The sequence below is a fragment of the Leptonychotes weddellii genome, chromosome 15 (assembly GCF_054177405.1).
Source record: "Leptonychotes weddellii isolate Sample4059 chromosome 15, ASM5417740v2, whole genome shotgun sequence".
Classification (NCBI taxonomy): Eukaryota; Metazoa; Chordata; class Mammalia; order Carnivora; family Phocidae; genus Leptonychotes; species Leptonychotes weddellii.
This window is the reverse complement of record NC_138383.1, coordinates 23,258,484-23,283,502: the sequence shown is the minus strand read 5'-3', so window position 1 is coordinate 23,283,502 and position 25,019 is coordinate 23,258,484. Positions and strand designations below refer to the sequence as shown.

The 25,019-nt window shown below is 38.1% G+C and overlaps 1 protein-coding gene across 4 annotated transcripts in view; it reads left to right on the top strand.

Moving 5' to 3' along the window:
* SPAG9 (sperm associated antigen 9) overlaps positions 1-25,019 on the top strand; it is a 137,778-nt gene that overhangs the window by 87,658 nt on the left and 25,101 nt on the right. For all 4 annotated transcript variants that reach the window (XM_081805223.1, XM_081805221.1, XM_081805225.1 and 1 more), the window contains 11 exons: positions 4,779-4,900; positions 11,387-11,444; positions 12,731-12,883; positions 13,372-13,423; positions 15,875-16,005; positions 18,503-18,559; positions 19,600-19,773; positions 20,757-20,886; positions 23,367-23,456; positions 23,833-24,000; positions 24,446-24,617. In XM_081805223.1, the coding sequence (XP_081661349.1) occupies positions 4,779-4,900; positions 11,387-11,444; positions 12,731-12,883; positions 13,372-13,423; positions 15,875-16,005; positions 18,503-18,559; positions 19,600-19,773; positions 20,757-20,886; positions 23,367-23,456; positions 23,833-24,000; positions 24,446-24,617 (1,307 nt within the window). The remainder of the gene's footprint in view (positions 1-4,778; positions 4,901-11,386; positions 11,445-12,730; positions 12,884-13,371; positions 13,424-15,874; positions 16,006-18,502; positions 18,560-19,599; positions 19,774-20,756; positions 20,887-23,366; positions 23,457-23,832; positions 24,001-24,445; positions 24,618-25,019) is intronic.

Here is a 25,019-nt window from a genome sequence, read left to right as displayed (position 1 = left end):
GGAGTTGACGCAAACCTTGCTGGGCAGGTCAGTGTGAAACTCGGCTCCTGCCTGCTTGTTGAGCGCCTGACTGACTGCGTTAGAGCGGCCTTCACGAGTCACGTCCACAGAGACTCTTGCTGTGGCGTGACTGTGGATGTGGTGGTGGTGGCAGCCGCCACATCTGAGTTCTCTCTTGCTCTTTTTCTTCAGGGATCTAAATCCCATCCTTATGCTTCTTTTCCTTGTTGGGATTCTGTGAGAAAATGAAGTCCTAATGCCCCAAGGCATCCTTTGTGTATAATGAATTAGCTACACTCCTGTGCATCTAGAATTGAGAAAATAGTCACTCAAATAATTTTCTGTCTTCTGTGGATCAAATGAGGAACCCTGGTTTTAGAAATGCTGCGATACTAGCTGTTGACTTTATAGTGGAGGATGACAAGGATACAGCTCCTTAAACCACCATCCTTCCTTTCATCATCTCAGTGTAATTCTCAGTTCTTGTTACATTAACATTCATTGTTTAAATCTTATGACTATATAAATACTGATCACAGCTTAGCCACAGAGTATGCTGTGATTTTATTTCCTGTCTTTTGCAACTTTGTTTTTCTGGAATTAGTAAAACCTGGTGGATTTTTGTTTTGTTTTGTTTGCTTAGGTTTCTACATACCTATTGCTAGTTCATGGACAGATACCTTGCAAATCATAAATGTAAACACTCTCAAAATGGCCACATATAAAGCAAGTTTCCTGGTCCTCTCTCTCCTGGGGTCTTCTGTTTGCATTCTCCAGCCTAGGTTGTTGTGGGCTCTGGTCCTGGCATTTGCCCTCACTATCACGTCGGGAATTCTCGTCACTTCTGTCCTCTGTTGTATCTTCTGTTTCCTGGATCCCTGGTCATCTTGCTGCTAGTACTTCTTTTTTTAAGATTTATTTCTTTATTTTAGAGAGAGAGAGCACAAGTGGGAGGGACAGAGAGAGAGGGAAGGGGAATCTCAGACTCCGTGCTGAGCAAGAGCCCAATGTGGGGCTTGATCTCATGACCGTGAAATCATGACCTGAGCCAAAACCAAGATCAGAAGCTTAACGCTGCGCCACTCAGGCACCCTTTGCTTCTTGATTTATGCCTTTGTTTTGACAGAACACATTCTTCTTTTTTCCTTTTAAGATTTATTTGAGAGAGAGCGCGTGCGAGCAAGGGCAGGCAAGTGGGGGGAGGGGCAGAGAGAGAGGGAGAGAGAGAATCTCAAGCAGACTCTATGCCCAGCATAGAGCCTGATAATGTGGCTTGATCTCACAACCCGGACATCATCTGAGCCAAAATCAGGAGTTGGACACACAACCGACTGAGCCACCCAGGTGCCCCTTGACAGAACATATTCTTACTAGCTTTCTGGGCAAAGGCTGCATGGAAAGTAAATTTTTGGAGAACTTGAATATGACACATGTCATTTGAAGACATGATTGATAGTTTGGCTGACTGAATTCTAGGTTGGAAAATCATCAGAAGGTTCCTTCAGAATTGTGAAGACATTACTTCATTATCATGTTGAGTTTGGAGAATTGTCATTTGGGTTCTTGCTTTTTTGTTTATTTTCTGTGGAAGCTTTTAGGATCTTCACTTTATCCCTCATGTGCCCCCTTCCCTTTCAAAATTAATTGATCGGGGTGCCTGGGTGGCTCAGTTGGTTAAGCAACTGCCTTCGGCTCAGGTCATGATCCTGGAGTCCCGGGATCGAGTTCCGCATCGGACTCCCTGCTCAGCGGGGAGTCTGCTTCTCCCTCTGATCCTCCCCCTCTCATGCTCTCTGTCTCCCATTCTCTCTCTCAGATAAATAAATAAAAAATCTTTAAAAAAAAATTAATTGATCGTATGCTTGATATAGGGGTCTTCTTTTGTATCTTGTATGTGGTAAGTTCTTTCATCTGGAAATTTGTATCTCCCAGTTGTTTTTTGTTTTTTTTTTTTAAAGATTTTATTTATTTGACAGAGAGAGACACAGCGAGAGAGGGAACACAAGCAGGGGGAGTAAGAGAGGGAGAAGCAGGCTTCCCGCGGAGTGGGGAGCCTGATGCAGGGCTTGATCCCAGGACTCTGGGATCATGACCCGAGCTGAAGGCAGACGCTTAATGACTGAGCCACCTAGGCGCCCCTGTATCTCCTGTGAGAAAGTTTGTTGTTTCTCTTTACTGTTGTCTCTTCCTCTCTTTCTGGAATATCTGTTAGGTAGATATTGAACATCCTGGACTAACCTCATCATTCTACCAACCCCCTTCTATTTTTTGTCCTAATTTTAGGATGATTTCTTCAACTTTATTTTTCAACCCTCATTGATTTTTTTTTTCCTCTAAAAGTTTTTAAGGTTACTTTTTATAACATTCTGCTATTCTTTTATGGATGCAATGTTTAGTCTGAAAAAAAATCAGTTGTTGTTTTATGTTTTTTTTTCTGTTGCTTGCGTTGTTTCCTTTAGCTCTGAGTGCCTCTGTCTTAGTCCATTTGTTTTTGGACTCTTTATTTTATAATAAAGGCCTTCTTTAAAGGTCTGGTGCTCCGTGGCTGTTTTGCTTTTGCTGGTACTTAAGTAATCGTTGCTGATTCTCTGGTTTCCTGCTTTTAACATGTAAACATGGCTTCCATTGTTTAGGGAGCAGTGCTGTGGGGAGGGAGGTCTCTGTTCTGGAGGATTGGATCTCACTCATACTGCTTCTTGGCATGTCTTTCATCCCAGCCTTCTGGATTTTTTTTGGTTTGTTTGTTTGTTTGTTTTTAAAGATTTTATTTATTTTATTTGAGAGAGAGAATGAGAGAGAGAGCATTTGAGAGGGGGGAGGGTCAGAGGGAGAAGCAGACTCCCTGCGGAGCAGGGAGCCCTATGCGGGACTCCATCCTGGTACTCCAGGATCATGACCTGAGCCAAAGGCAATCGCTTAACCAGCTGAGCCATCCAGGTGCCCCCAGCCTTCTGTTTTATGTTCTCCCTTGCACGCATCTTTCTTTAGATTGCTGGTTCCTTCAATGCCTGGGCCTTTCAGAGGTTCTGGTAGCATACTGAGTTCCTCTCTAAACCCTAGTGTTTAGGTTTCAGCTTTTTCTGGTCTGTCAAGTCAGTTTCTGTTTGCCTGTTTTTTGTCTTACAGAATTTTGTTCACATTTCATCTGCTGCAGTTTCTTTTTCTAGTCCCTATGTCCTATTGAGTGGTAAATGACTATGTTTAGTCCACCAAGTTTAACTGGAAATCCTGTGCAGACGGTTTTTTTTGTTTTGTTTTTGTTTTTTTAAGATTTATTTATTTATTTTAGAGCAGGGGGTGCAGGGGTAGAGGGAGAGAGAATCCTAAGCAGACTCCATGCTGAGCACAGAGCCCAGCATGGGGCTCCATCCTATGACCTTGAGATGACCTGAGTCGAAACCAAGAGTCAGACACTTAACTAACTGCGCCACCCAGGAACCCCAACTTTTTTCTATTACTATAACATTAGAGCACAAACATACACATTTCCCCATTTCTTTGCATATCCCATGCTATAAAGGCCTTAAATACACTGTTCTGTACTTGCTTTTTATTTATTACTTATTTATTTTTTTAAAGATTTTGTTTATTTGTGAGAGAGAGAGAGAGAATGGATGCACAAGCAGGGGGCGAGGCGGGCAGAGGGAGAAGCAGGCTCCCTGCTGAGCAAGGAGTCCGACATGGGACTTGATCCCAGGACCCTGGGACCATGACCCGAGCTGAAGGCAGACGCTTAACCCACTGAGCCACCCAGGCATCCCCTTGCTTTTTAAAAAACACCTTTATATAATGGATTTCTTTAGTTTTTAACTATGAAGTTAAAAATCTTTAACTTCTTATTTTCTTTTTTTAAGATTTTATTCATTTATTTGACAGAGAGAGACACAGAGAGAGAGGGAGAACAAGGAGAGGGAGAAGCAGGCTTCCCGTGGAGCAGGGAGCCTGATTCAGGGCTTGATCCCGGGACCCTGGGATCATGACCTGAGCCAAAGGCAGACGCTTAACGACTGAGCCACCCAGGTGCCCCAAAAATCTTTAACTTCTTAATGTGTATCCATAACTTCTCTCCGACCTATTAATGATCAGTTAGGTCATTTCAACTTTTAGCTACTGTAAGAATGCTGCTCTGACCATCCTTTTACATTCGTAATTTCGTTCTTATGACAGGATTTTTGTAGGATTTTTTTTCTCATTGAATTCTTGGATCAGAGGGTATTTGTGTTCTGAATTTTAACAGATAATATAATTGCCCTTAAAAGAAAAATAAAATGTCCATGCCAGTTTATATCCAGGCAACATAAAACACGGTTTTATGACGTGGATTCTGAAGCCTGACTGACTGGGTTTGAATCCTGCCTCTTTCTCTCATTTGCTGGATGATCTTGGCAAATTCCTTAATCTCTTTAGTTTCCTATTCTGTGAAATTGGGATAATAGCACCTCCTTTGTAGAGCAGGTGTGAAGATTCAGTAAGGTAGTCTAGGTAAAGTGCTTATACAGTGCCTGATACAAGGCAGAGTAGTGCTCTGTTAGCTTTCATTTATTGTTTGTGTTTACTGGGATATGACCAAAAAATAAACATTCTGTATTTTCTTCAACAGTTCTTTCTGTGGAATTTAATGGAAAATTCATAGGAAGCCTTTTAGATACCTTTTAAAACTACATTTTGTGTTAAATGTAAATTACAGGTGGACAATCATTTGCCTGTTGTATTCACTTTACACTGTTGAAAAAGTCTGTAATATTTGTTGATTTGGTTGTGTTGTTTTTGTTGCATAGCACTCCCACCAAAGGCATAGAGAACAAAGCTTTTGATCGTAATACAGAATCTCTCTTTGAAGAACTGTCTTCAGCTGGCTCAGGCCTAATTGGAGATGTGGATGAAGGAGCAGATTTACTAGGTATGATAGCTTATCTGAAGAAGTATCATACTGTTTTAAAAATAGATTTTTTTTAAATGATTTAATTGAAAATTCCTTTAAAATGTCCCTAACTGATCAGTAGCACACAGTTATTACACTTTCAGGTAATTAATAGGAATATATTCTTTGAGATCATGAAAGTTTTAAATCAAAGCATCTTTGTATATGGATATCCCTCAAATTGAATTGCACTTTAATTTGTATTTTGAAATTCATACAGCACATTTTATTGAACACATGCCAAGAACAGTATTACACATAAGGAGCACTGTGTATATATATGGGTGTGTGGGGAAGGGGGGGATGTGTAGATGTATAGATTGATAGGTAGGTAGTTCTTGGCTTTAGATAGATTTTTTAAAATTCTGTTGACCTTAATTAAATAAGAAAATATAACACTTGTTTTTTCCTGAGATTTCACAGAATATTCTGTTTTAGCTCTATGAGAAATGTAACCATTTTAGAGTTTGTGTTGTTGAAGAACACCTGGTTTGAAAAGAATACTGCATTTGGCTTTTTCCATTATTTATCTGGTATCCTTTGCCAAATAGCTTAACCTCTCCTGGCCTTAGTTTCTTTGTGTATAAAATGAAGGAGCCGGATTCGAGTTCAGGGATTGAGCAAACTGTGGCTCATGGGTCCAGATCCAGCTCATCTATGTGTATGAATAAAGCTTTATTGGAACACAGCTACTCTCATTTGTTTACTTACTGTCTGTCGTTGCTTTTGCACACAACAGCAGAGTTAAGTAGTCTATAACAGAGATCATATGGCTTTACAAAGACTTAAAATTTACCGTCTGACCCTTTACAGAAAGAATGTATCGACTCCAGCTCTAGGTGATCTCTCAAGTCTCTTTGAACAATAATTACATGGTTCTGACTTTACGTCAGTTAGCTGTGGCATACCTTTCTTACAACTTAAGATCTTACAGAGATTGAAAGCCGTATAGTATTAAAAACCCATGCCTTTGGAATAGATGGTGGTCTTGAAGAAATTTATGTATCTATTATGTAGCTTTTGGTGTAATTATAATACAGACTACAGTGTCCTCAAAAGGTTCTTTTGGTCAATTTTTGTGAATATGGAGTGGGATTCCTTGCATTAATTTGTGTTAAATTTATTGATTACCATTATGTCCTCAAAAGTTTGAAGTATTTTTTGAAGGAAACATAAGTTCTTTCTGTATGGAGCTCACAGTCTATCTAGTAAGAGAGACTGCAAGTTTGTTATAAATAAAAACTTTCTGAGATACACATAGACCCCCACCATTAAAGTGTAAGTTAAGTATTAGAAGCAGTTGAATGAGTTTGTATTTCTCAAGGAGGGCTAAAGATGAGTTCTTAAGGAACACCCCATTTTTTTTTTTTTTAAGATTTTATTTATTTATTTGAGACAGAGAGAATGAGAGAGAGCACATGAGAGGGGGTAGGGTCAGAGGGAGAAGCAGGCACCCTGCCGAGCAGGGAGCCCGATGCGGGACTCGATCCAGGGACTCCAGGATCATGACCTGAGCCAAAGGCAGTCGCTTAACCAACTGAGCCACCCAGGCACCCAGGAACACCCCATTTTTAAATTTACACTTTAACTTTAGTTAACATTAAATTATGAATGAAAAGTTTGTTTTACAAAACTGAGTCCCTGGCAAAATTAAAGTGTAGAGATGCAAAAAATGTTAGAAAGAAGAATTTTTAAGTGTTTAAATTTATATTCAAGTTTATATACAGTAAAAATCACTCTTTATGATGAATTTTTTAACCTTTGACAAAAGCATGGAGTTGTATAATCACTACCAGAATCAGTTTACACCCCCCAAAATTCCTTCATGCTGCTCCTTTGTGTTTAACTAGAATGAAGTACTTTTTAATGCAGTTTGTATACTCTGCTACTTCATAATCCAGTATTGAATAATACAATTTTTGAGGTTGGTGGTCCCAAACTTTCCTTTTTTTGTAAAGAGTTAAGAAGCCACAGAGTACTTAGAATTAATTGTGGTCTTTTAAAATCTTGTGTTTTCTGAAAGCTTCCATTCTTTGAGTCAGAAGATTAAGCATAATGAATAGGTTAAAAGCAAAATCCTGATACTCTGGTTTTCTTTCTACTTTGAAAATAAGAAATAGACTGTAAACTGGTGTCTTTTCCCTTTTGCAGATATTGATATATTTATCTCTAAAATGTTCCAGATTAGAAGTTTTTACTGTATTACCTTAAGTCTGTAGTGACTTAAACCTGCATGAATCCCTTTTGGTCAAAGATGGTAAATGAAATTTCCAAGGCACATATCTGTTCCCTGGCTTCTCTTCTATACAATTTTGTGATAGCAATTGAGGTGTAATACTAAATGGAATATAGTGAAACTAACAAAATTGTTTTCCAGAGTTCTTTAATTGATCTCGGGTTAATAAATAAGTACATAGTCCATTTCTGTAACTCCATTCATTTTCTCCATCACTGTATTATTGTAAAACTCTTCTCTTTCTCGAGGATATAAATTTTTGCAATCATTATGCATATACTCCACATTTAGATTATTTTTTTCTGATTTTAATAATTTAAAAGAGGTAAACCCCTCCCCACCCCCCAATTGTCCTTGTCTCTTGACTTTCTTATCTTTGTCTGATCCTTTTTTTTTTTTTTAAAGATTTTATTTATTTATTTGACAGAGATACAGCGAGAGGAGGAGCGCAAGCAGGGGGAGTGGGAGAGGGAGAAGCAGGCTTCCTGCCAAGCAGGGAGCCTGATACGGGGCTCGATCCCAGGACCCTGGGACCATGACCTGAGCTGAAGGCAGACGCTTAATGACTGAGCCACCCAGGCGCCCTGTCTGATCCTTTTTCCATTCATTTCAGGCATGTACTCCCCACAGCCACACTCTAGAACTTGGAAATCATATATCCTACTCTTGGGATTTTTTTTCTCTTGATTATCCTTCTATATTTTCAACCTCACTATCTTTACTTCTTCTATTATCATTTAAACATGTTCAGATCTCTTCCATTTAAAAACGAACGTATGGCCTGGCCCTCCTCTGCCACTCTTATCTTCAGTACCTTTGTACCCTATCACTCCTTTTGCTTCCATATCTGGTCCTACTTTTATGCAGCAATATTGAAGAGGTATCTGTTATGTGTTTGACACTATTCTAGATGCTTGTGATACATGAGTGAACAAAGCAGCCTTCTTGAAAGTGTAGCTGCTTTTAAGTGGCAGGATTTCCCCTTTCCCACTTGGATCTCATCCCCCTGTAGTCTGTATCGGCATTCTTCCCCCACTCACCTGACGTGAAACAGCCTTCTTGTTTGCTATATCCAGCGGTTCCTTCTACATCCTTTCACAGGACTTCTCAGATAACATTTGTCTTTAACACCTTCTTTCCTGGATTTCTGTGATAACAGACTTTCCTGCCTCTGACTATATTCTTTTTCAGTCTTTGCAGGATCCTCTTCCTCTGCCCATCTTTCAGGATGTCAGTGTCCCAGGCCTGCTTCTTTGTTTGGGAAATCTTATTTGCTTTTGTTTCTTGGCTTTCATGGAAAATTGCTCCACAATTTTTATCTCCTTCCAACATCTTTTTCTAGAGCCCCAGACTGTTACTTCAGAACAGCCCACGAGACACCTCTAAAGTGATTTGTAGGGCTTTACACCTGATGTGCCTAAAGCTCAGTTCATCATGTTCATTGTCCTGTTCAGGGCTGTTCTTAGTCCAGCACGTACTGTCTCAGTCAGTGAATGCCTCACCATCCACTCAGTTCTCCATTCAAAATCTCTCCCTCTTCTCTTGGAACCAATCACCAAGGTTTGTTTACTCCTTTTCTTTAAAAAAAAAAAAAAAAAAAAATCTGTATAACTTCTTTTTCCCCATGCCTCTGCTTAAATGGCATATCCTCCTATTGGAATTCTGCCTTGATCCCCTAGTTAAAGCTTAATTGTCCCTGAAATGTATTCTCATGGCACTCATTTTCTTTATTATGCCACTCTGTATACTTTACTGTAATGTTGTATGTACTCATCTCTCTGGGTAGGCTCTAAGCTCAATGTGGCCAAGACAACTTTGTCCATTGCTCACTATTGAGTCTTTAGCACCATAGCACAGCGATTAAGTGAATATGGATTGCTAAGTAGTTCTAATGGCTTTATTTCACCTCTGATTCTATGATTCTTCACCTTTTAGGATTAAAACTCCTTTATGGGAGAATTTGTAAGAAAGCAGTGTGCTTTTGTAAAAATGCATGTATAGGTAGACAAAATCGTGCATACTTTCTCAAGGGATTAACAGATACTTTGGAGGCCCAACTATGGACCTAGCTTGAGGGTTGTTGCTAATCTGCCAGGCAGTTTTTTGCTTGTTTTAATAGGTAAAGTTTTCAAATATGTTAGACCTAAGTTATGTTTTTCTTATAGTAATGAGTTAATTTTTATCAATACATTTCAAAATGAAAATTTTGGATAATCCTATTGACCATATATTGACTTTATAAACAAGATTTTGAGAGAACTCTTCACTGAGAACGTGTAAACTTTAGAAACTACATTATCAGATATGATTCCCAAGGAGTACATATTTCAAAATTTTTTCTTATTTATAATATTTACACTTTATTGTGTTTGTTTCTCTACATCTTCTAAATTTTATTGTTTCCTCTCATTGAAACAAATGAGCATATTTCTTGCTTTCTGAAAACAATCTAATTGTGATTCTCATTCATTTTTCTCTTGGGCTGCTTACCCAGGGGAATATTCTGGTGTGTATGCTTTTAAATACTTTAATATTACTGCTTCTTAAGCAAGGTGTTCCTGGCTGCTCTTCTCATGTAATGCTTTCTCATCATTTTTTTCTGCTCAACTATTTTTTTTTTTGCCTTCCATATATTTTCAGCTTTTATGCTTATCTCCCTACATGCTTGAGAGTTTATAGCAAACATAGTCATTACATAAGCTTTTTTCAACCAATCTAAACCTATTTCTTCTGATTATATAGCTTTATTGAAAGTTAACATTAGTCAAAAGCAAATATTTCAGCATATCTTGCCAAAATTCATTTTGGAATTAGAATTTGGAAACCTTTTTAGTTTGTCTTTATTTTTACCTTTTGGAGAATACATAGATGATTGAATAAGCTACTATGTGTGATATTTAATTCTTCATGGTAGTAGTACCCTGATCTTTGAGAATATTTGAGATAATTATAATACAGACAAAATATGAGTACATATGTGAGCAGTGATTTTTAGCATTCCTAGGTTGGTTTGGTTTTAAATTATCTTTAAGTCATTTGAAATAACTAACTTTTAAAAAAGGGACATGTTAACTCCTTTTCCTTATGTAGTTTTCTTAGGATTTCCTTCCTGTATAGCTGGGTTATATGAATATTACTTACTCCGTTGTATATAGTTTTCCAACATTAGCTTAGGATAAGTGAATGGTGGGTCTTTGGCTTTGCTTTGTTTTGCCTTTTTGTTTTGTAACTTTTTGAGATACATTCCCTAGTGTGTGGTTTTATTTCTTCAGTTTCTTTTAAGTAGCAAATTAAAGAACTTTCTTCTCCCTAAAGATCATTGCATTGGATCTTGCATTGAATGCTCTGTCTGCCTTACAGTCCTCATTAAATTATTAAACAGGATTCTGTAAAGTAATAACTGAACATTATCATTTCAGAGGTGGCACTTTGAAGGAAACTTTATATTATTGATGTGGGATTTTCAGTCTAATTATTCAGTTTCATTGTGCAAAAGAATTGGTAAAGCATTTTTTTTTTTAGGTATTACGTATCAAAGAGCATCCTTATGAATGGAGGAAATCATCTTAATTTCTGTCTTTTGCACATCATTATGCATTAAATCATAACACTGATCCCAGGTGTATTTCATATCATGCATAAAACTTTACAGTTTAATAATCTATTTTCATGCTGTTTCTTACATAAAACATTTCTTGTTCTTTGTTTTTGCTTTACATGGAATGCATGGGCTTTAAGACCATAATTTCTTTGGTAAGGTTTCATCTGCATTGGGGTTCCGTCTTTCTTTGGCCTTGTTTCTGCCTGTTCTTTCTTAGTAAGACCTAATTTTTAGGCAAAAGCCTACAATACCAGCTGTGATTTGGAAATGATTTCTGATCTGTACTAATGCTTACTCTTTTTTCCTCTAAATATTTTACTGCTATTTTTTAGAATATTTGGCAGAAAAGTCTTGATTGTATTGAAATAATTATCTATGAGAAACAAAATATAGACTAACAGAAAGAATTGGCTAACAAAATCTTTAGCTTTGTTTTGTGATGGATAATTATTTATAATTTTATAACCTATACAAGTAGATATATCAAATGAAATTATAGACTAAGGTTACTAAAGGACAGATAAAATCTATAAATTAAAATTTGAGTCTCATAATTATAATACAAGTTTATATAGTTTTTGATAAATTTTTTGAAAGGTTTTATTTATTTATTTATTTATTTTGGTAGGAATGGGTCGTGAAGTTGAGAATCTTATATTAGAAAATACACAACTGTTGGAAACCAAGTAAGTATATACAAAAATTCTTTTTTAAAGATTTTATTTATTTTTTCTGAGAGAGAGAGCGAGCGCGCACAAGCACGGGGGAGGGGCAGAGCAGAGAGAGAAGTAGGCTCCCCGCTGAGCAGGACCCTGGGATCATGACCTGAGCCAAGACAGACACTTATCCACTGAGCCACCCAGGCACCCCAGTATATACAAAATTTTAACAAGGAACACAAGATACTGAATTTTCTCATCTGAGTCAGTGACCCTTGTTCAGTTTAACACAGCATGTGACTACAGTCTAGCCACCCTGTTTTGTTCCTCTTCGTGTGTTTGTGTGCGTGCATAGCACGCACAAGTAAATGGGCAATGGGACCTGATTTCCCTAATGGATAGGTTTTGTTGCTCTGTTTTTTGCAGAAATAGGTTTTTATCTCCGTTCCACCCTACAGGTGTTCATGCCTTTCTCTTAACCTCCTTGGATAGATCAGATGTTTTTTTTTGCTCCCTCCCCTAGGATGCCTATTTTATTATCTTTTCTTCTGGGGTTTCTTTATTTCTACATAAATGTTTTGATCTATACCCCAGCCCAGCTCTCCTCCATAGTTGTCGGTTTTCAGGTGTAATATGTGGAGCCTTAGACCCTCAAACATATTGGAGTCTTGTTTAGTGAGGCAGGTCCTGAGTCCTGTGGAAAAGCAGCCCAGGTCCCTTTGTTAATTTGCTGTGTCAAGAGAACTTTGGAACATCTGGGTAGATCCAAAATAGAAGGCAGTTATGAGGTACTATGCCCACTTGTACCCAAAAGAACTAGATCTTAGATTTTTTTTCCCCATGAACATTCTGTCAAAAACCAATGATGTACTGGCTAATTGGATTTAAATTAAAAAAAAAAAAAAAGAATTTTTTCCCCTAGATCCACCCCAAGTTTAGACTTTTATCTCATCAATTATTAAAGATTCAAAGATAAATTTCCTTTTTGATTAGGTAATATTTTTTTCAGAGTTTAACAACAGTACCCTTATGGATGCTATTTTGTAAAAGTTTAATCTTCATTAATTGTGGTATTTTTATTAGTTGGTGGTCTGTTTTGCTTTACCCATTTATTGTTTGTAAGTGGAAATAGCAAAATCTTGGATGGTTGTGTGTTTTTTTGTCTTTACCTACAAACAACACCAGGTAGAGTATCTTAAAATACTCCGTTATTCAGCTTTGATTGTATAGTTATTTTCGTCTGTAAGAGAACAAGCTGAAAGACAGGAAGAGTACTCATTTGTAATGATATATGCGAAATATGTGTTTCTTAGACATGCTTTGAATGTAGTGAAGAACGACTTGATAGCTAAGGTGGATGAGCTGACCTGCGAGAAGGACGTGCTGCAGGGGGAGCTGGAGGCTGTAAAACTAGCCAAGCTGAAGCTCGAGGAGAAGAACAAGGAGCTGGAGGAGGAGCTTAGGAAGTAAGTTTCCTGGGTGGTGTTCTGAACCCAGCTCTCTTAGCCAGCGGGCCACAGAGGGTCATAGGTGTCCCCCCGAGGCTGGCCCTGCCGCCACCGCCGGCAGCCTTCTCCAGCGGGCCAGGAGCACCAGCTGCCAGGAGGGTCAGGGCCAAGTGCCCGGTGGTGGCTCAGATATCAGCGCGCCCCTTGCTTGCCCAGCCTTATCATTTCACTTTCTGTGGCTGTCACTGTGTGAGAAAAATCAGTGGAACCATTCTAAAATTTGCTAATAAGGAAATTAGAAACATTATTTTCCTTCACCCAGCTTTCTTTAATACTTGTTTTTTTCTGAGAACAGTGTTGCACTAATGTTCCCCGAAGTGAAGGCAGCTAAATACTCTGAAAAGAGAATAATCATTTAGTGTTGATTAAAATTTTTGACCTACTCTTTCATTCCTTGAAAAGATGAACACAACTCAAATAACATGTTCTTTTTTTTTCCCCACCAGAGCTCGTGCAGAAGCCGAAGATGCACGGCAAAAAGCAAAAGATGACGATGATGTAGGTTTATGATTTCAGACTTTTTTTCTTACTACATTTTGGTTTTTAAAGAAAATCTTGCTAATTAAGCTTTGGATATAGCATTATAAAAAGAAAGAAGATCTCTGTGTTAATGAGTAGGCTACCTCATGCTCCCACATGGTATCCAGAGGCTGAGCTTTCTGGCTACATGTGGTGTGCTCATTTTTTTTTCTGTGGCTCTGTGCTGTGACCTTGTTTGCAAGTTCAAGCTCAAGGACCAGCCGAAACATTTTGTTTTGTCTCATATTTTGACTTAGAAATATGAAAGCTTAATTAGTTGTTTAAAAGTATTAAACATAAAAAAGATGAATTCTAGGACTTTATTTTTTTATTTTATTTATTTATTTATTTTTAAAGATTTTATTTATTTGAGAGAGAGAGAATGAGAGAGAGAGAACACATGAGAGGGGATAGGGTCAGAGGACGAAGCAGACTCCCTGCCGAGCAGGGAGCCCGATGCGGGACTCGATCCAGGGTCTCCAGGATCATGACCTGAGCCGAAGGCAGTCGCTTAACCGACTGAGCCACCCAGGCACCCCGAATTCTAGGACTTTAGTAGTAAGCAGTCAGCTTATACTGTTTTCAACATATGTAAATACAGAAGACTAAGGATGAGGTTTTACCAATATAATTAGCATCGTAGTAACTGTTGGTAGCTAGATGATCATTCCTGTAACAGGTGTTTGTTGGTCAAGCATCAGACTTGAGATATGTGGGTAACCTGTACAAAGTGATTATTTAATGCCCCTGCAATCTTGGCTCTTTTTTTAAATATATAATACTTGGTACATACCAAAAATATATGTAACATATGTAAGTTATGAAACATAATAAATTAACATAATGAACCCACCACCTAACCTAAGAACTAGAACATTATCAAACATTGAAGCTACCCTATGCTCCTCCCCTCCAGAGGAGACCACTATCCTATATTTATCATTTTCTTACCTTTAATAATGGTAATGATTTTATCGGGGCACCTGGCTGGCTCAGTTGGTAGAGCATGGGACTCTTATCTTGGATTCGTGGTGGGTTCAAGCCCCACGTTAGGTGTAGAGCTCACTTAAATTTTTTTTTTTTTTTAAAGATTTTATTTATTTATTTAACTGAGAGACAACAGTGAGGCAGGGGGAGTGGGAGAGAGAGAAGCAGGCTTCCCGTGGAGCAGGGAGCCCATTGCAGGGCTCGATCCCAGGACCCTGGGATCATGACCTGAGCCAAAGGCAGACGCTTAACAACTGAGCCACCCAGGTGCCCCTAAAATTTTTTAAAAAATAATTTTATCATATCACACATATATGTATCCCTACAAAATATAGCTTAATTTTCATTGTTTTTTTTATTTCATACTTGGAGATTTACCTCTTTTACTCGGCATTATGTTTCTGAGATTTACCTGTGTTGTAGTGTAGTGCCAGAAGTTATTCATGTTTACTCCGTTATAATATCCCATTGTATGAATATATTACAATTTATGTATTTGTTTTCCTATTAATGGATATTTAGGATATTTTCAGCTTTTTACTACCACAAACAGTGCTGTTTTTAGGAACATTATAGTGCAAGTCTCCTGGTTCTTCCATGGCATATATCTAGGAGTGTGATTGCTATGCTGCAGACTCAGAGTCCTTGAATCCTCTGTTGTTTGACTTCGTTTGAGAAGCAGAGTTCAGAGCAGGAGGACAAAGAAGGAGGTCCCCAAGGACTAAACTTAGCCTCTTTCTTAACTGTCCCACCCTTCAGCAAAACAAGAGCCCTGCAGTTAAACCAGTGTTCCCCCCAGAAGAGCATTTAGAAATTACAGTAGAAGGAAGTTGACTTGAGCATGCTTCTTTGGGTCTTAGCATAGTCACATCCTTTAGTCTCCCTAAGAAGAATTCTACTTAATACACTTGTCTCCAGCTTCTTGTATTTCTGTTGGTGTTTTAATGACTCTTAGAGTTGGGTACCCTGGTACCTAGCCAATATATGTAGATGATGGGTAGTTTGAGATGCGTGAATCCCTTTTGGAACTAACTTGTAACAAATTGCTGAATAATTAGCTTTTGTTACAGAACATCAACTTAAAATAATGTTGTTAGAAGAACCATTTCCAGGCAAGCATGTTAAATCTATATAGATAGATTAACTTTGTTAATCTTGGTTTTAGTTCAGAATCTACACTGTTCTTTGTATTTGCTTTACAGTATGTTCAAATATCTTGTATTTCTATTCAGAAATTAAATTGTTTACCTCTTTTCCGTCATAAGTAATTACTAAAATCTCTTTATTGATTTTATTTTTATATAAGGTTATTTTTCTTTAAATGATGCAATAGATTAGAAATTAAGAAATGTTTTAAAGCTTTAAGATTTTGCTTAAGTTTAGCATAACACCAAAAGCAGATATAGGCTGCCAGAGTGATCTGCTGTGTTCTTTTCATTATAGAGTGATATTCCCACAGCCCAGAGGAAGCGGTTTACTAGAGTAGAAATGGCCCGCGTTCTAATGGAGAGAAACCAATATAAAGAGAGATTGATGGAGCTTCAGGAAGCTGTTCGATGGACAGAGATGATTCGGTTCGTATGAGAAGTACCTCTTGATGCTTTTCTAGTATTGTTTCCTGGGTTTGAATATTCCTTCCCTCAGAACTAGAGTCCAGCCTTGGGGATCCAAACCTCTTACTCTGTTTACTAGGAGATAACTTTCTAAAGTAACACTAGATATTAGGGACAGAATGTGATCAAAATGAGTGCCTTTTGGGTAAAGGGCCCTTGGAGAATGTTCCCGTGACCTCTAAGAGGTAATTGTTGTTACTTAGGAATGATGGTCATTTTTCAAAAGAATATAGAAATTGACACTGCTTTTACAGTAATGTCAGGGAAAGATATAAATTTCACGTTCCACCCGGAAAACTAAGTCATTTTTACTCCGTGTCTTTCTGTAAAATACTCTTGTCCAATTTCCCCCTCCTGTCTGGCTATTCATGCAAAATGTACCTTCCATTGACATCTTTGTTGATCTGATCTTAGATCTCACCTACTGCTGCCATCTAACGGCCATATTCTCAGTAACAGTGTTCCTTAACTTAGGAAGAGCTCATGAACAGTTTGTGAACTAGTTGCCCCCTAATTTGCCCATATTTTTTTAAATTTAATTTAATTTTATTAGGTTATGTTAGTCACCATACAGTACATCGTTAGTTTTTGATGTAGTGTTCCATGATTCATTGTTTTCATATAACACCCGTGCTTCATGCAGTACGTGCTGTCCTTAATACCCATCACCGGGCCCATCCCCCTACCCCCCTCCCCTCCAAAACCCTCAGTTTGTTTTTCGGAGTCCATAGTCTCTCGTGGTTCGTCTCCCCGTCCAATTTCCAACCCCTTCATTTTTCCCTTCCTTCTCCTAATGTCCTCCATGCTGTTCCTTATGTTCCACAAATAAGTGAAACCATATGATAATTGACTTTCTCTGCTTGACTTATTTCACTTAGCATAATCTCCTCCGGTCCCATCCATGTTGATGTAAAAGTTGGGTATTCATCCTTTCTGATGTAATTTGCCCATATTTTTGAGTTTGGAGTCCCATGTCAGATTTACCAATAACAGTACATATATACTGACACATTGTTTTAAAGTTTATGAACATATTTTTTAACCTCCAACTTTTACTTCTTTGTGATTACATTATTTATTTAACAGTTTATATGTCCTTTACCAGTGTCATACTAGAACAAAAGTACTTCGTATAGCACATTTACAATTTGCTAAACTTGTAATTGCTGCTAAGAAGGAAGGAGATCAGTATTCTAATCTTCATTAATTGTTCAAAGAAAGTAATGTACTAAGAAATTTGTCTTTAACTCAAACATTTAATGGATATTACATAAATAATAAATATTTTAAACATTGAGGTAGAGGCGCCTGGGTGGCTCAGCCGGTTAAGCCTCCGACTCTTGACTTCGGCTCAGGCCATGAGAATATGGCCGTTAGATGGCCTGGGGTCATGAGATTGGGCTGTGTCATCGGGCTCTGCACTCAGCGGGGAGTCTGCTGGAGATTTCCACCCCCGTCTCTCTCAAATAAGTAACTAAATCTTTTTTAAAAATTGAGGTATATAGAGAGGCTCCATCTTTCTTTTTTAATATTTATTTATTTTAGAGAACACGAACGGGAGGGATGGAGGGGGAGAGAGAATCTCAAGCAAGACTCCACATCCGGCATGGAGCCCAACATGGGGCTCGATCCCACAACACTGAGATGAAGACTTGAGCCGAAACCATGGGTCAGATGCTTAACCAACTATGCCACCCAGGCTCTCCAACAGGCTCCCCAACAGGCTCCTCTTTTCCTTGCTATTTTTAGTTCTAGCAGCCACGTGATAGTCCACAAGTGAAAAGAAGTGGTGTCTCATTTTATACTTTTCCATTGAATTAAAGATGTTTTCAATTTAGTCCTTTAAAAAAAATGTGAAAAGTGAGCTCTCATAGTGAGCGCAGGATCCTTACCATCTTACTAAATTAGTTTGGAGTGCCTTATTTTCTGAAATTTTGTTGAACTACCTATCAATCCAGTTTATCCCCTTCTCTGGTCATCTTTTCAGTAATGGGAAAGTATTTGTCCTATGAAAAATGACCCATCAGAACAGTAAAGTTACAGGCTATCTTGTGAGAGTTAGAGCATGAGGACGATAGAGACCTTTATGTAAAGATAAGGATTCAAAAGACAGTATTTTGACAAAAGGGAGAACTGGAAGATATCTCTTCAATAAAATTTTTAAAAAATATTTACATTCAGGCCTGTTGGCTGTCCGATCAGCACAGATAACAGTCTTGTCTCTGTCAGTGGACTGAGCTTTTCGATGGAGGGATGGTGTTTTATTTATCTTAGTTGTATTGGCTTTTACAGGCTGACTGACACATGATAGGTCAAAGCAACTATTTACTGAATTTAATTGTTGATTCTCTTGTGTATCCCATGAACTTCTTGGGAAGTTCTTCAAATAGAAAACTAAAAAACTAAAACACCTCACTGATGAGACTTTTTTTTTCTTTGTTTTTCTTTTAAAATATAGTGCATCAAGAGAAAATCCAGCCATGCAGGAAAAAAAAAGGTCAAGCATTTGGCAGTTGTAAGTATCTAAAAACACATTAAAGACTTCAGAGAGCCCTTTGAGACAAGATTGCAGTCAAAATTTATTTCTGAGAATGATTTCGTGTCTCCTTTCTTTTTAAAATTTGGAGTATATGGCTAAATTGAACTTTTTTCTTTTTGATACATAGCGTGCCAGCTCGGTAAGGCTATTCTTGAGGACAAACATATGCTGTCGTAAGCTGCATCCTGTTGGTTATGCACTCGATGGAATCTTCTGCTAAATTAAATAAAAATGATGGGGATTTATTCATAGAGTTGATAATTACCTGGATCCTCAGTAAATAAGTTATATGGGTGCACTGGTTGTGTGATTGTAAAGAACTTTATAAAGTAAAGCTTAGAAATTTAGTGTCTGTAGGTTTGAGTAGTGTGTGTATTTGTGTGTTTCAGATTTGATTTATGTTCATGCCAGAAGAACTGTGCATTTACTATACTTAAAATTTACCCTTTTTGGTGAATCTGCTATTTAATAGAAGTGTTAATTCTTTTAAGTGGATGTGAAGGTAGATCTATCAATTAGGCTTAATAAGAAAAGGTATAAGATGTATGTTAAAATGGTAGTATGTGTTCCAGTACTTTATTACCACTTTTAGAACTGGCAAACTAAGCTTCTGTTCAAACCATGCAGCTATAACATTGCTGTTTAACAACTACTTACCAAGGAAGAGCTAGGACCCGTCTTATTTCTTCATTACAAGAAGTTCCCCGTACTTAAGAGTTTCTTTCTTTCATTATGTGAATTGCTAATTAAAGTGCGAGGATCTGCCATTCTAAGCAATAGTTTCTCTTTCCTGAATGTCTGAGTTTGGCTGTGAGTTATTGCTAAGGCTGCAGTGTATGACTACAAAAACTCTTTCTGCCAGTTTCTAACTCATTGCCTTGTAAAAGCACTCTGAAATTTATGGAAAGTAATGGATTGTTTTTCATAGTGCATGTAATAACACTCTTTCTCTCTTGCGCGCGCTCTCTCTCTTGCTCTCTCTCTCTCTCTCGCTCTCTCACTTTTTTTCTTTTTAGTTTCAGCCGACTTTTCAGCTCTTCAAGTAATACTACTAAGAAGCCTGAACCACCTGTTAATTTGAAATACAATGCACCCACTTCTCATGTTACTCCTTCTGTCAAGAAAAGAAGCAGCACCTTATCTCAGCTCCCTGGGGATAAGTCCAAAGCCTTTGATTTCCTTAGTGAAGAGTAAGTATTTTGCAGACTAGTGGTTATGCGCTAAATAACTTAATAGTTCAGAATATTCTTGCCCCTTATCCGATCAGCTGTAAGGTTCACATAAGTCCATAAAGAAGCCATTTCTATAACGTGGCTGCCTACCTTTAAGTAGATTACTTGTAGTCAATACCTTTTATGAAAATTGTATTTCACAGGTTTCATAAACAGAAGTTGTTTTAAAATGTCTCTTTGTTGCTGGTCAACAACACTGGTAAATATTAGTAAAATGTTAAAGGCCTATATAAGCCTTTATCCTAAATGTTTGAACATTTCCTTTGGTGTCAGAAGAAGTTTATTTTCCCTCCTGACTCTGCTGCTCATGAGGTACATGAACTTGGACAAGCTAACCTCTCAGCCCCAGTTTCTCTGCTTGTAAATGGAGTATGATAACCTGTCTCAGAGGCACTAGGGTTAAATTACCAAGGGTTTGTAAAGTGTCTGACACACAGATTTGTTAACTATGGCATACATAGCAAGTCAGTTTGCATTTTTGTCTTCTGAAACAAAGCAGTGGGGTCCAGAAATTAATCTTTGTTATCTTCCTAAGAAGATACTGATTTATTGATCTTGAGTCACTTCTAGCACATTCCCTGGCATGAGAAAATTCTCAGTAAATATTTGTTGAATGAACAAAAAAGGGAGGAACTAAAAAATATTTAAGAATTTTTCCCTTTCATGTGGCCAAATCTGAAATCTGATAGAAATTTGATGGCTGATGATTCAGCATAATAAAATAAGCTGCTTGCGATTAATCTGTTAAAGTTTGAACACTGTACCCACTGTACAACTTTAAAAGGCCAGCTTTAGGCTAACACTTCTTAGAAATGCGGAACTCTGAAGTAAACTGAAATTGGGTGATTTTTTTTTTTTGTCATTTTTGCTGTCTTAGCGGGAAAGGGGAGATACACTGTTATATTCCCTTAATTAAAAAGGGAAATTTCTTTGCCTTTTAGAACTGAAGCTAGTTTAGCCTCGCGCAGAGAACAAAAGAGAGAACAGTATCGTCAGGTAAAGGCACACGTTCAGAAGGAAGATGGTAGAGTGCAGGCTTTTGGCTGGAGTCTGCCTCAGAAGTACAAACAGGTAAGATGTGAATGGTAAGAGCATCTAGTGGTTAGTGCTAGGGGAGAGGAGTATGCCTGGGCATGAAGGAATTGAAATACCTGTCTCAAACCTGCTAGTTTCAAGTTCATGGACTTGGCACACACTTAGAGAAGGGTTGAAGGTAGTGGTTCTCAGGCTGTTTTCTAGAGCCCCAGAGCTCAAAAGAAATGCCTGAGTCTGTGAGGAGGCAGAGGGGTCAACAGGAGGTTTACCAAGTGCACAGACTTGAGGTAATCTGTTGGTTTGTTTTTTGTTCTTTTTTGTTTTGTTTTGAGGGATAATTGACGTACAGCATTATAATAGTTTCAGGTACACAACATTAAGATTTGATATTTTTATATATTGTGAAATGATCACCACAGTAAGTGTAGTTAAAAATTATCACCAAACATGGTTACAGATTTTTTTTCTTGTAGTGAGAACTTTACAGATTTACTCTCTTAGCAACTTTAAATGGTGGCTCAGTCGTTAAGCGTCTGCCTTTGGCTCAGGTCATGATCCCAGGGTCCTGGGATCGAGCCCCGCATCGGGCTCCCTGCTCCGCAGGAAGCCTGCTTCTCCCTCTCCCACTCCCCCTGCTTGTGTTCCCTCTCTCGCTGTGTCTCCCTCTGTAAAATAAATAAAATCTTAGAAAAAAAAAATGTGCAATACAGTATTACTAATTATAGTTGCCATGCTGTACCGTACATCCCCATGACTTAATTTATAACTGGAAGTTTGTATCTTTTGACCTCCTTTACGAACCACTTCACCAATCTCTCACCCCTGCCTCTAGCAGCCTCTAGTTTATTCTCTGTGTTTATGAGTTTTGTGTATTTGTTTAAGATTCCACATTTAAGTGAGATCATATAGTATTTGTTTTTCTCTGTCTGAATTTACTTCACTTAGCATAATGCCCTCAAGTTCCATCCATGTTGTCACAGATGGAAAACTACTGTTCTTTTTTATGGCTGAATAATAATCCATTGTATTTATATACCACATTTCCCTTACACATTCCTTTATTGATGGACACTTAGGTTGTATCCATGTCGTGGCTACTGTAAGTAATGCTACAGTGAATATAGAGGTGCATATATCTTTTCAAGTTAATGGGTTTTTTCCTCCAGATAAATACCCAGAAGTGGAATGGCTGGATCGTATAGTAGTTCTATTTTTATTTTTTTTAAAAAGTCATCTCTGGGGCGCTTGGGTGGCTCAGTTGGTTAAGCGACTGCCTTCGGCTCAGGTCATGATCCTGGAGTCCCTGGATCGAGTGCCGCATCGGGCTCCCTGCTCAGCAAGGAGCTTGCTTCTCTCTCTGACCCTCCCCCCTCTCATGTGCTCTCTCTCTCTCATTCTCTCTGTCTCAAATAAATAAATAAAATTTAAAAAAAAAAATATTAAAAAAAAAAAAAAGTCATCTCTGTGCCCAAAGTGGGGCTTGAACTCATGACCCCAAGATCAAGAGTCACGTGCTCTACCGACTAAATGAGCCAGGTGCCCCTATTTTTTATTTTTTAGGAGCCTCCATACTGTTTCCCATAATGGCTGCACCAATTTACATTCCCACTATCAGTACATTAGGGTTTCCTTTTCTCCACATCCTCGCCTCTTGTCTTTTTGATAATAGTAATTCTGACAGGTGTGAGATGGTATCTCATTGTGGTTTTGATTTGCATTTCCCTGATGATTAGTGATGTTGAGCATCTTTTCATGTACCCTTTGGCTGTCTTTATCTTCTTAGGAAAAATGTTCGTTTAGATCCTCTGCCCATTTTTTAATCCATTTGTTTGTTTGTTTTTGCTATTGAGTTGCATGTATATCCTGCTCTATTTTAATATTCGAAGATTTCATTTTTAAAAAAACATCTTTTTTAGATTTATTTATTTCAGAGAGAGAGGGGGGAGGGAGAGAGGATGAGAGGGAGAACACACGCAGGGCGAGCAGGGGAGAGGGGCAGAGGGAAAGGGAGATTGATGCAGGGCTCGATCCCAGGATCCTGAGATCATGACCTGAGTCAAAATTCAGAGTCAGCCTTTTAACTGACTGAGCCACCCAGGTACCCAAAAAACCAACCTCTGTTTTTTAGAAGTTCTAAGAAACCATTGTATTGTCATGTAACCTTTCAAACTGTTGACTTAAACCTAAGTTCAGGTTTACAGGAACTTTGTCTACTTCCGTATTCCCTATCCCTAAAAGACTCACACATGAGTACACACATGCGCGCGCGCATGCGCACTAACATACATGAAATAGTGTATCTCTTCTGGGCTTCCATAGTATCTTGTTTATTTTTTCTAACTGCCACTTGACTTTCTGCTTACTTTTCAAATAAGAATAACAGAATTAACTTGGCCATGATTTCAAAGAGGAAATAATATACCAGCAGTGCTTGCCCATGCCTCAGTTGTTCTTTGAGTTCACTTTTGATGAGGCTTACCAATGTGTCTTTTTTCTCTCCCCTCCCTAATTATCAGGTAACCAATGGCCAAGGGGAAAATAAGATGAAAAATCTACCTGTACCCGTCTATCTCAGACCTCTAGATGAAAAAGATACATCAATGAAGGTAAATTAATTTTGAAGTTAAAGGAAATATTTCTTAAACTCTGGATGGATTCTCTTTCTAAAACCAGAAAAGTTTAAATTCTGCTTTTGTGGGTGAGGTTATTGTTTATTTTGTAATTTTAAACTGGAATACTTTGAATATCAAAGAACTGTATTCATGGGGCGCCTTTCTGACTCAGTCAGTAGAATGTGCAACTCTTAATCTCAGGGTCTTGACTTCGAGCTCCACACTGGGGAGAGTTTACTTGAACGAAAGGAATAACAACCAAAAAAAGACCTGTATTCATGATCATTAGATTTTTAAAGAAATGTGAAAAGTTCTAAACATTTTTAGAGAGAAAATGACTTAATACCCCCCCCTTTTCAAATCCAAAAAGCTGTGGTGTGCTGTTGGAGTCAATTTATCAGGTGGAAAGACCAGAGATGGTGGTTCTGTTGTTGGAGCAAGTGTATTTTACAAGGATGTTGCTGGTTTGGATACAGAAGGCAGTAAACAGCGAAGTGCGTCGCAGAGTAGCTTAGACAAGTTAGACCAGGAACTTAAGGTAAGCGTGTGCATTAACATTTGACCTCCTGGTTGTAGCTTTTTGGTCCAGAACTTACTTCTGGTCCAGCTTCGAATTGGGATTATTATGCCCTTGCTTACTCCTCATGCTCTCTCTTTTTTAGATCCATTTCATGAGGTGTATTTTACATATGATAAGGTATATACACTTGAAATGGGTACAGTTCAAAGAGTTTTGACACATGTATGTACCTGTTTAAGAACAATCAAAATCAAGATATAGAACATTTTTATCATTGATCTGCTTTAACTGCTATTTTTTAGTGTACTAATTAATATTGAAAGGTGGTTGTATTTTTAGCCTTTTCAAATAATCTGAAAATAAATGCAAAACAGTATTGCCCTTTACTGTTACAACACAGTCTTATGAATTTGTACACATGCATATCATTTTAAACATTCATTTTCTTACTTTGTATACATAGGAACAGCAGAAGGAGTTAAAAAATCAAGAAGAATTATCCAGTCTAGTCTGGATCTGTACCAGCACTCATTCAGCTACAAAAGTTATCATTATTGATGCTATTCAACCAGGCAACATCCTAGACAGTTTCACTGTTTGCAACTCTCATGTTCTGTGTATAGCAAGTGTACCAGGTAAGAGGAAGCCATGTCCCTCTCTTCCTACCATCTACACCTTTTTACTGGCAGGAACTGACTTGTTTGCTGGAGGTAGTTATGCACCGCTCTCATGGAGGTTATGCTCTAGTTGGGGAAGACCAAAAATAAACTGGAAGCAAATGACTAAATAAGATTAGCTGTTAGAAAAAGTTTTATCTTGGGGGCGCCTGGGTTGCTCAGTCGTTAAGCATCTGCCTTCGGCTCAGGTCATGATCTCAGCGTCCTGGGATCGAGCCCCACATCGGGCTCCCTGCTCGGCGGGAAGCCTGCTTCTCCCTCTCCCACTCCCCCTGCTTGTGTTCCCTCTCTCACTGGGTCTCTCTCTGTCAAATAAATAAATAAAATCTTTAAAAAAAAAATAAAATAAAAAGTTTTATC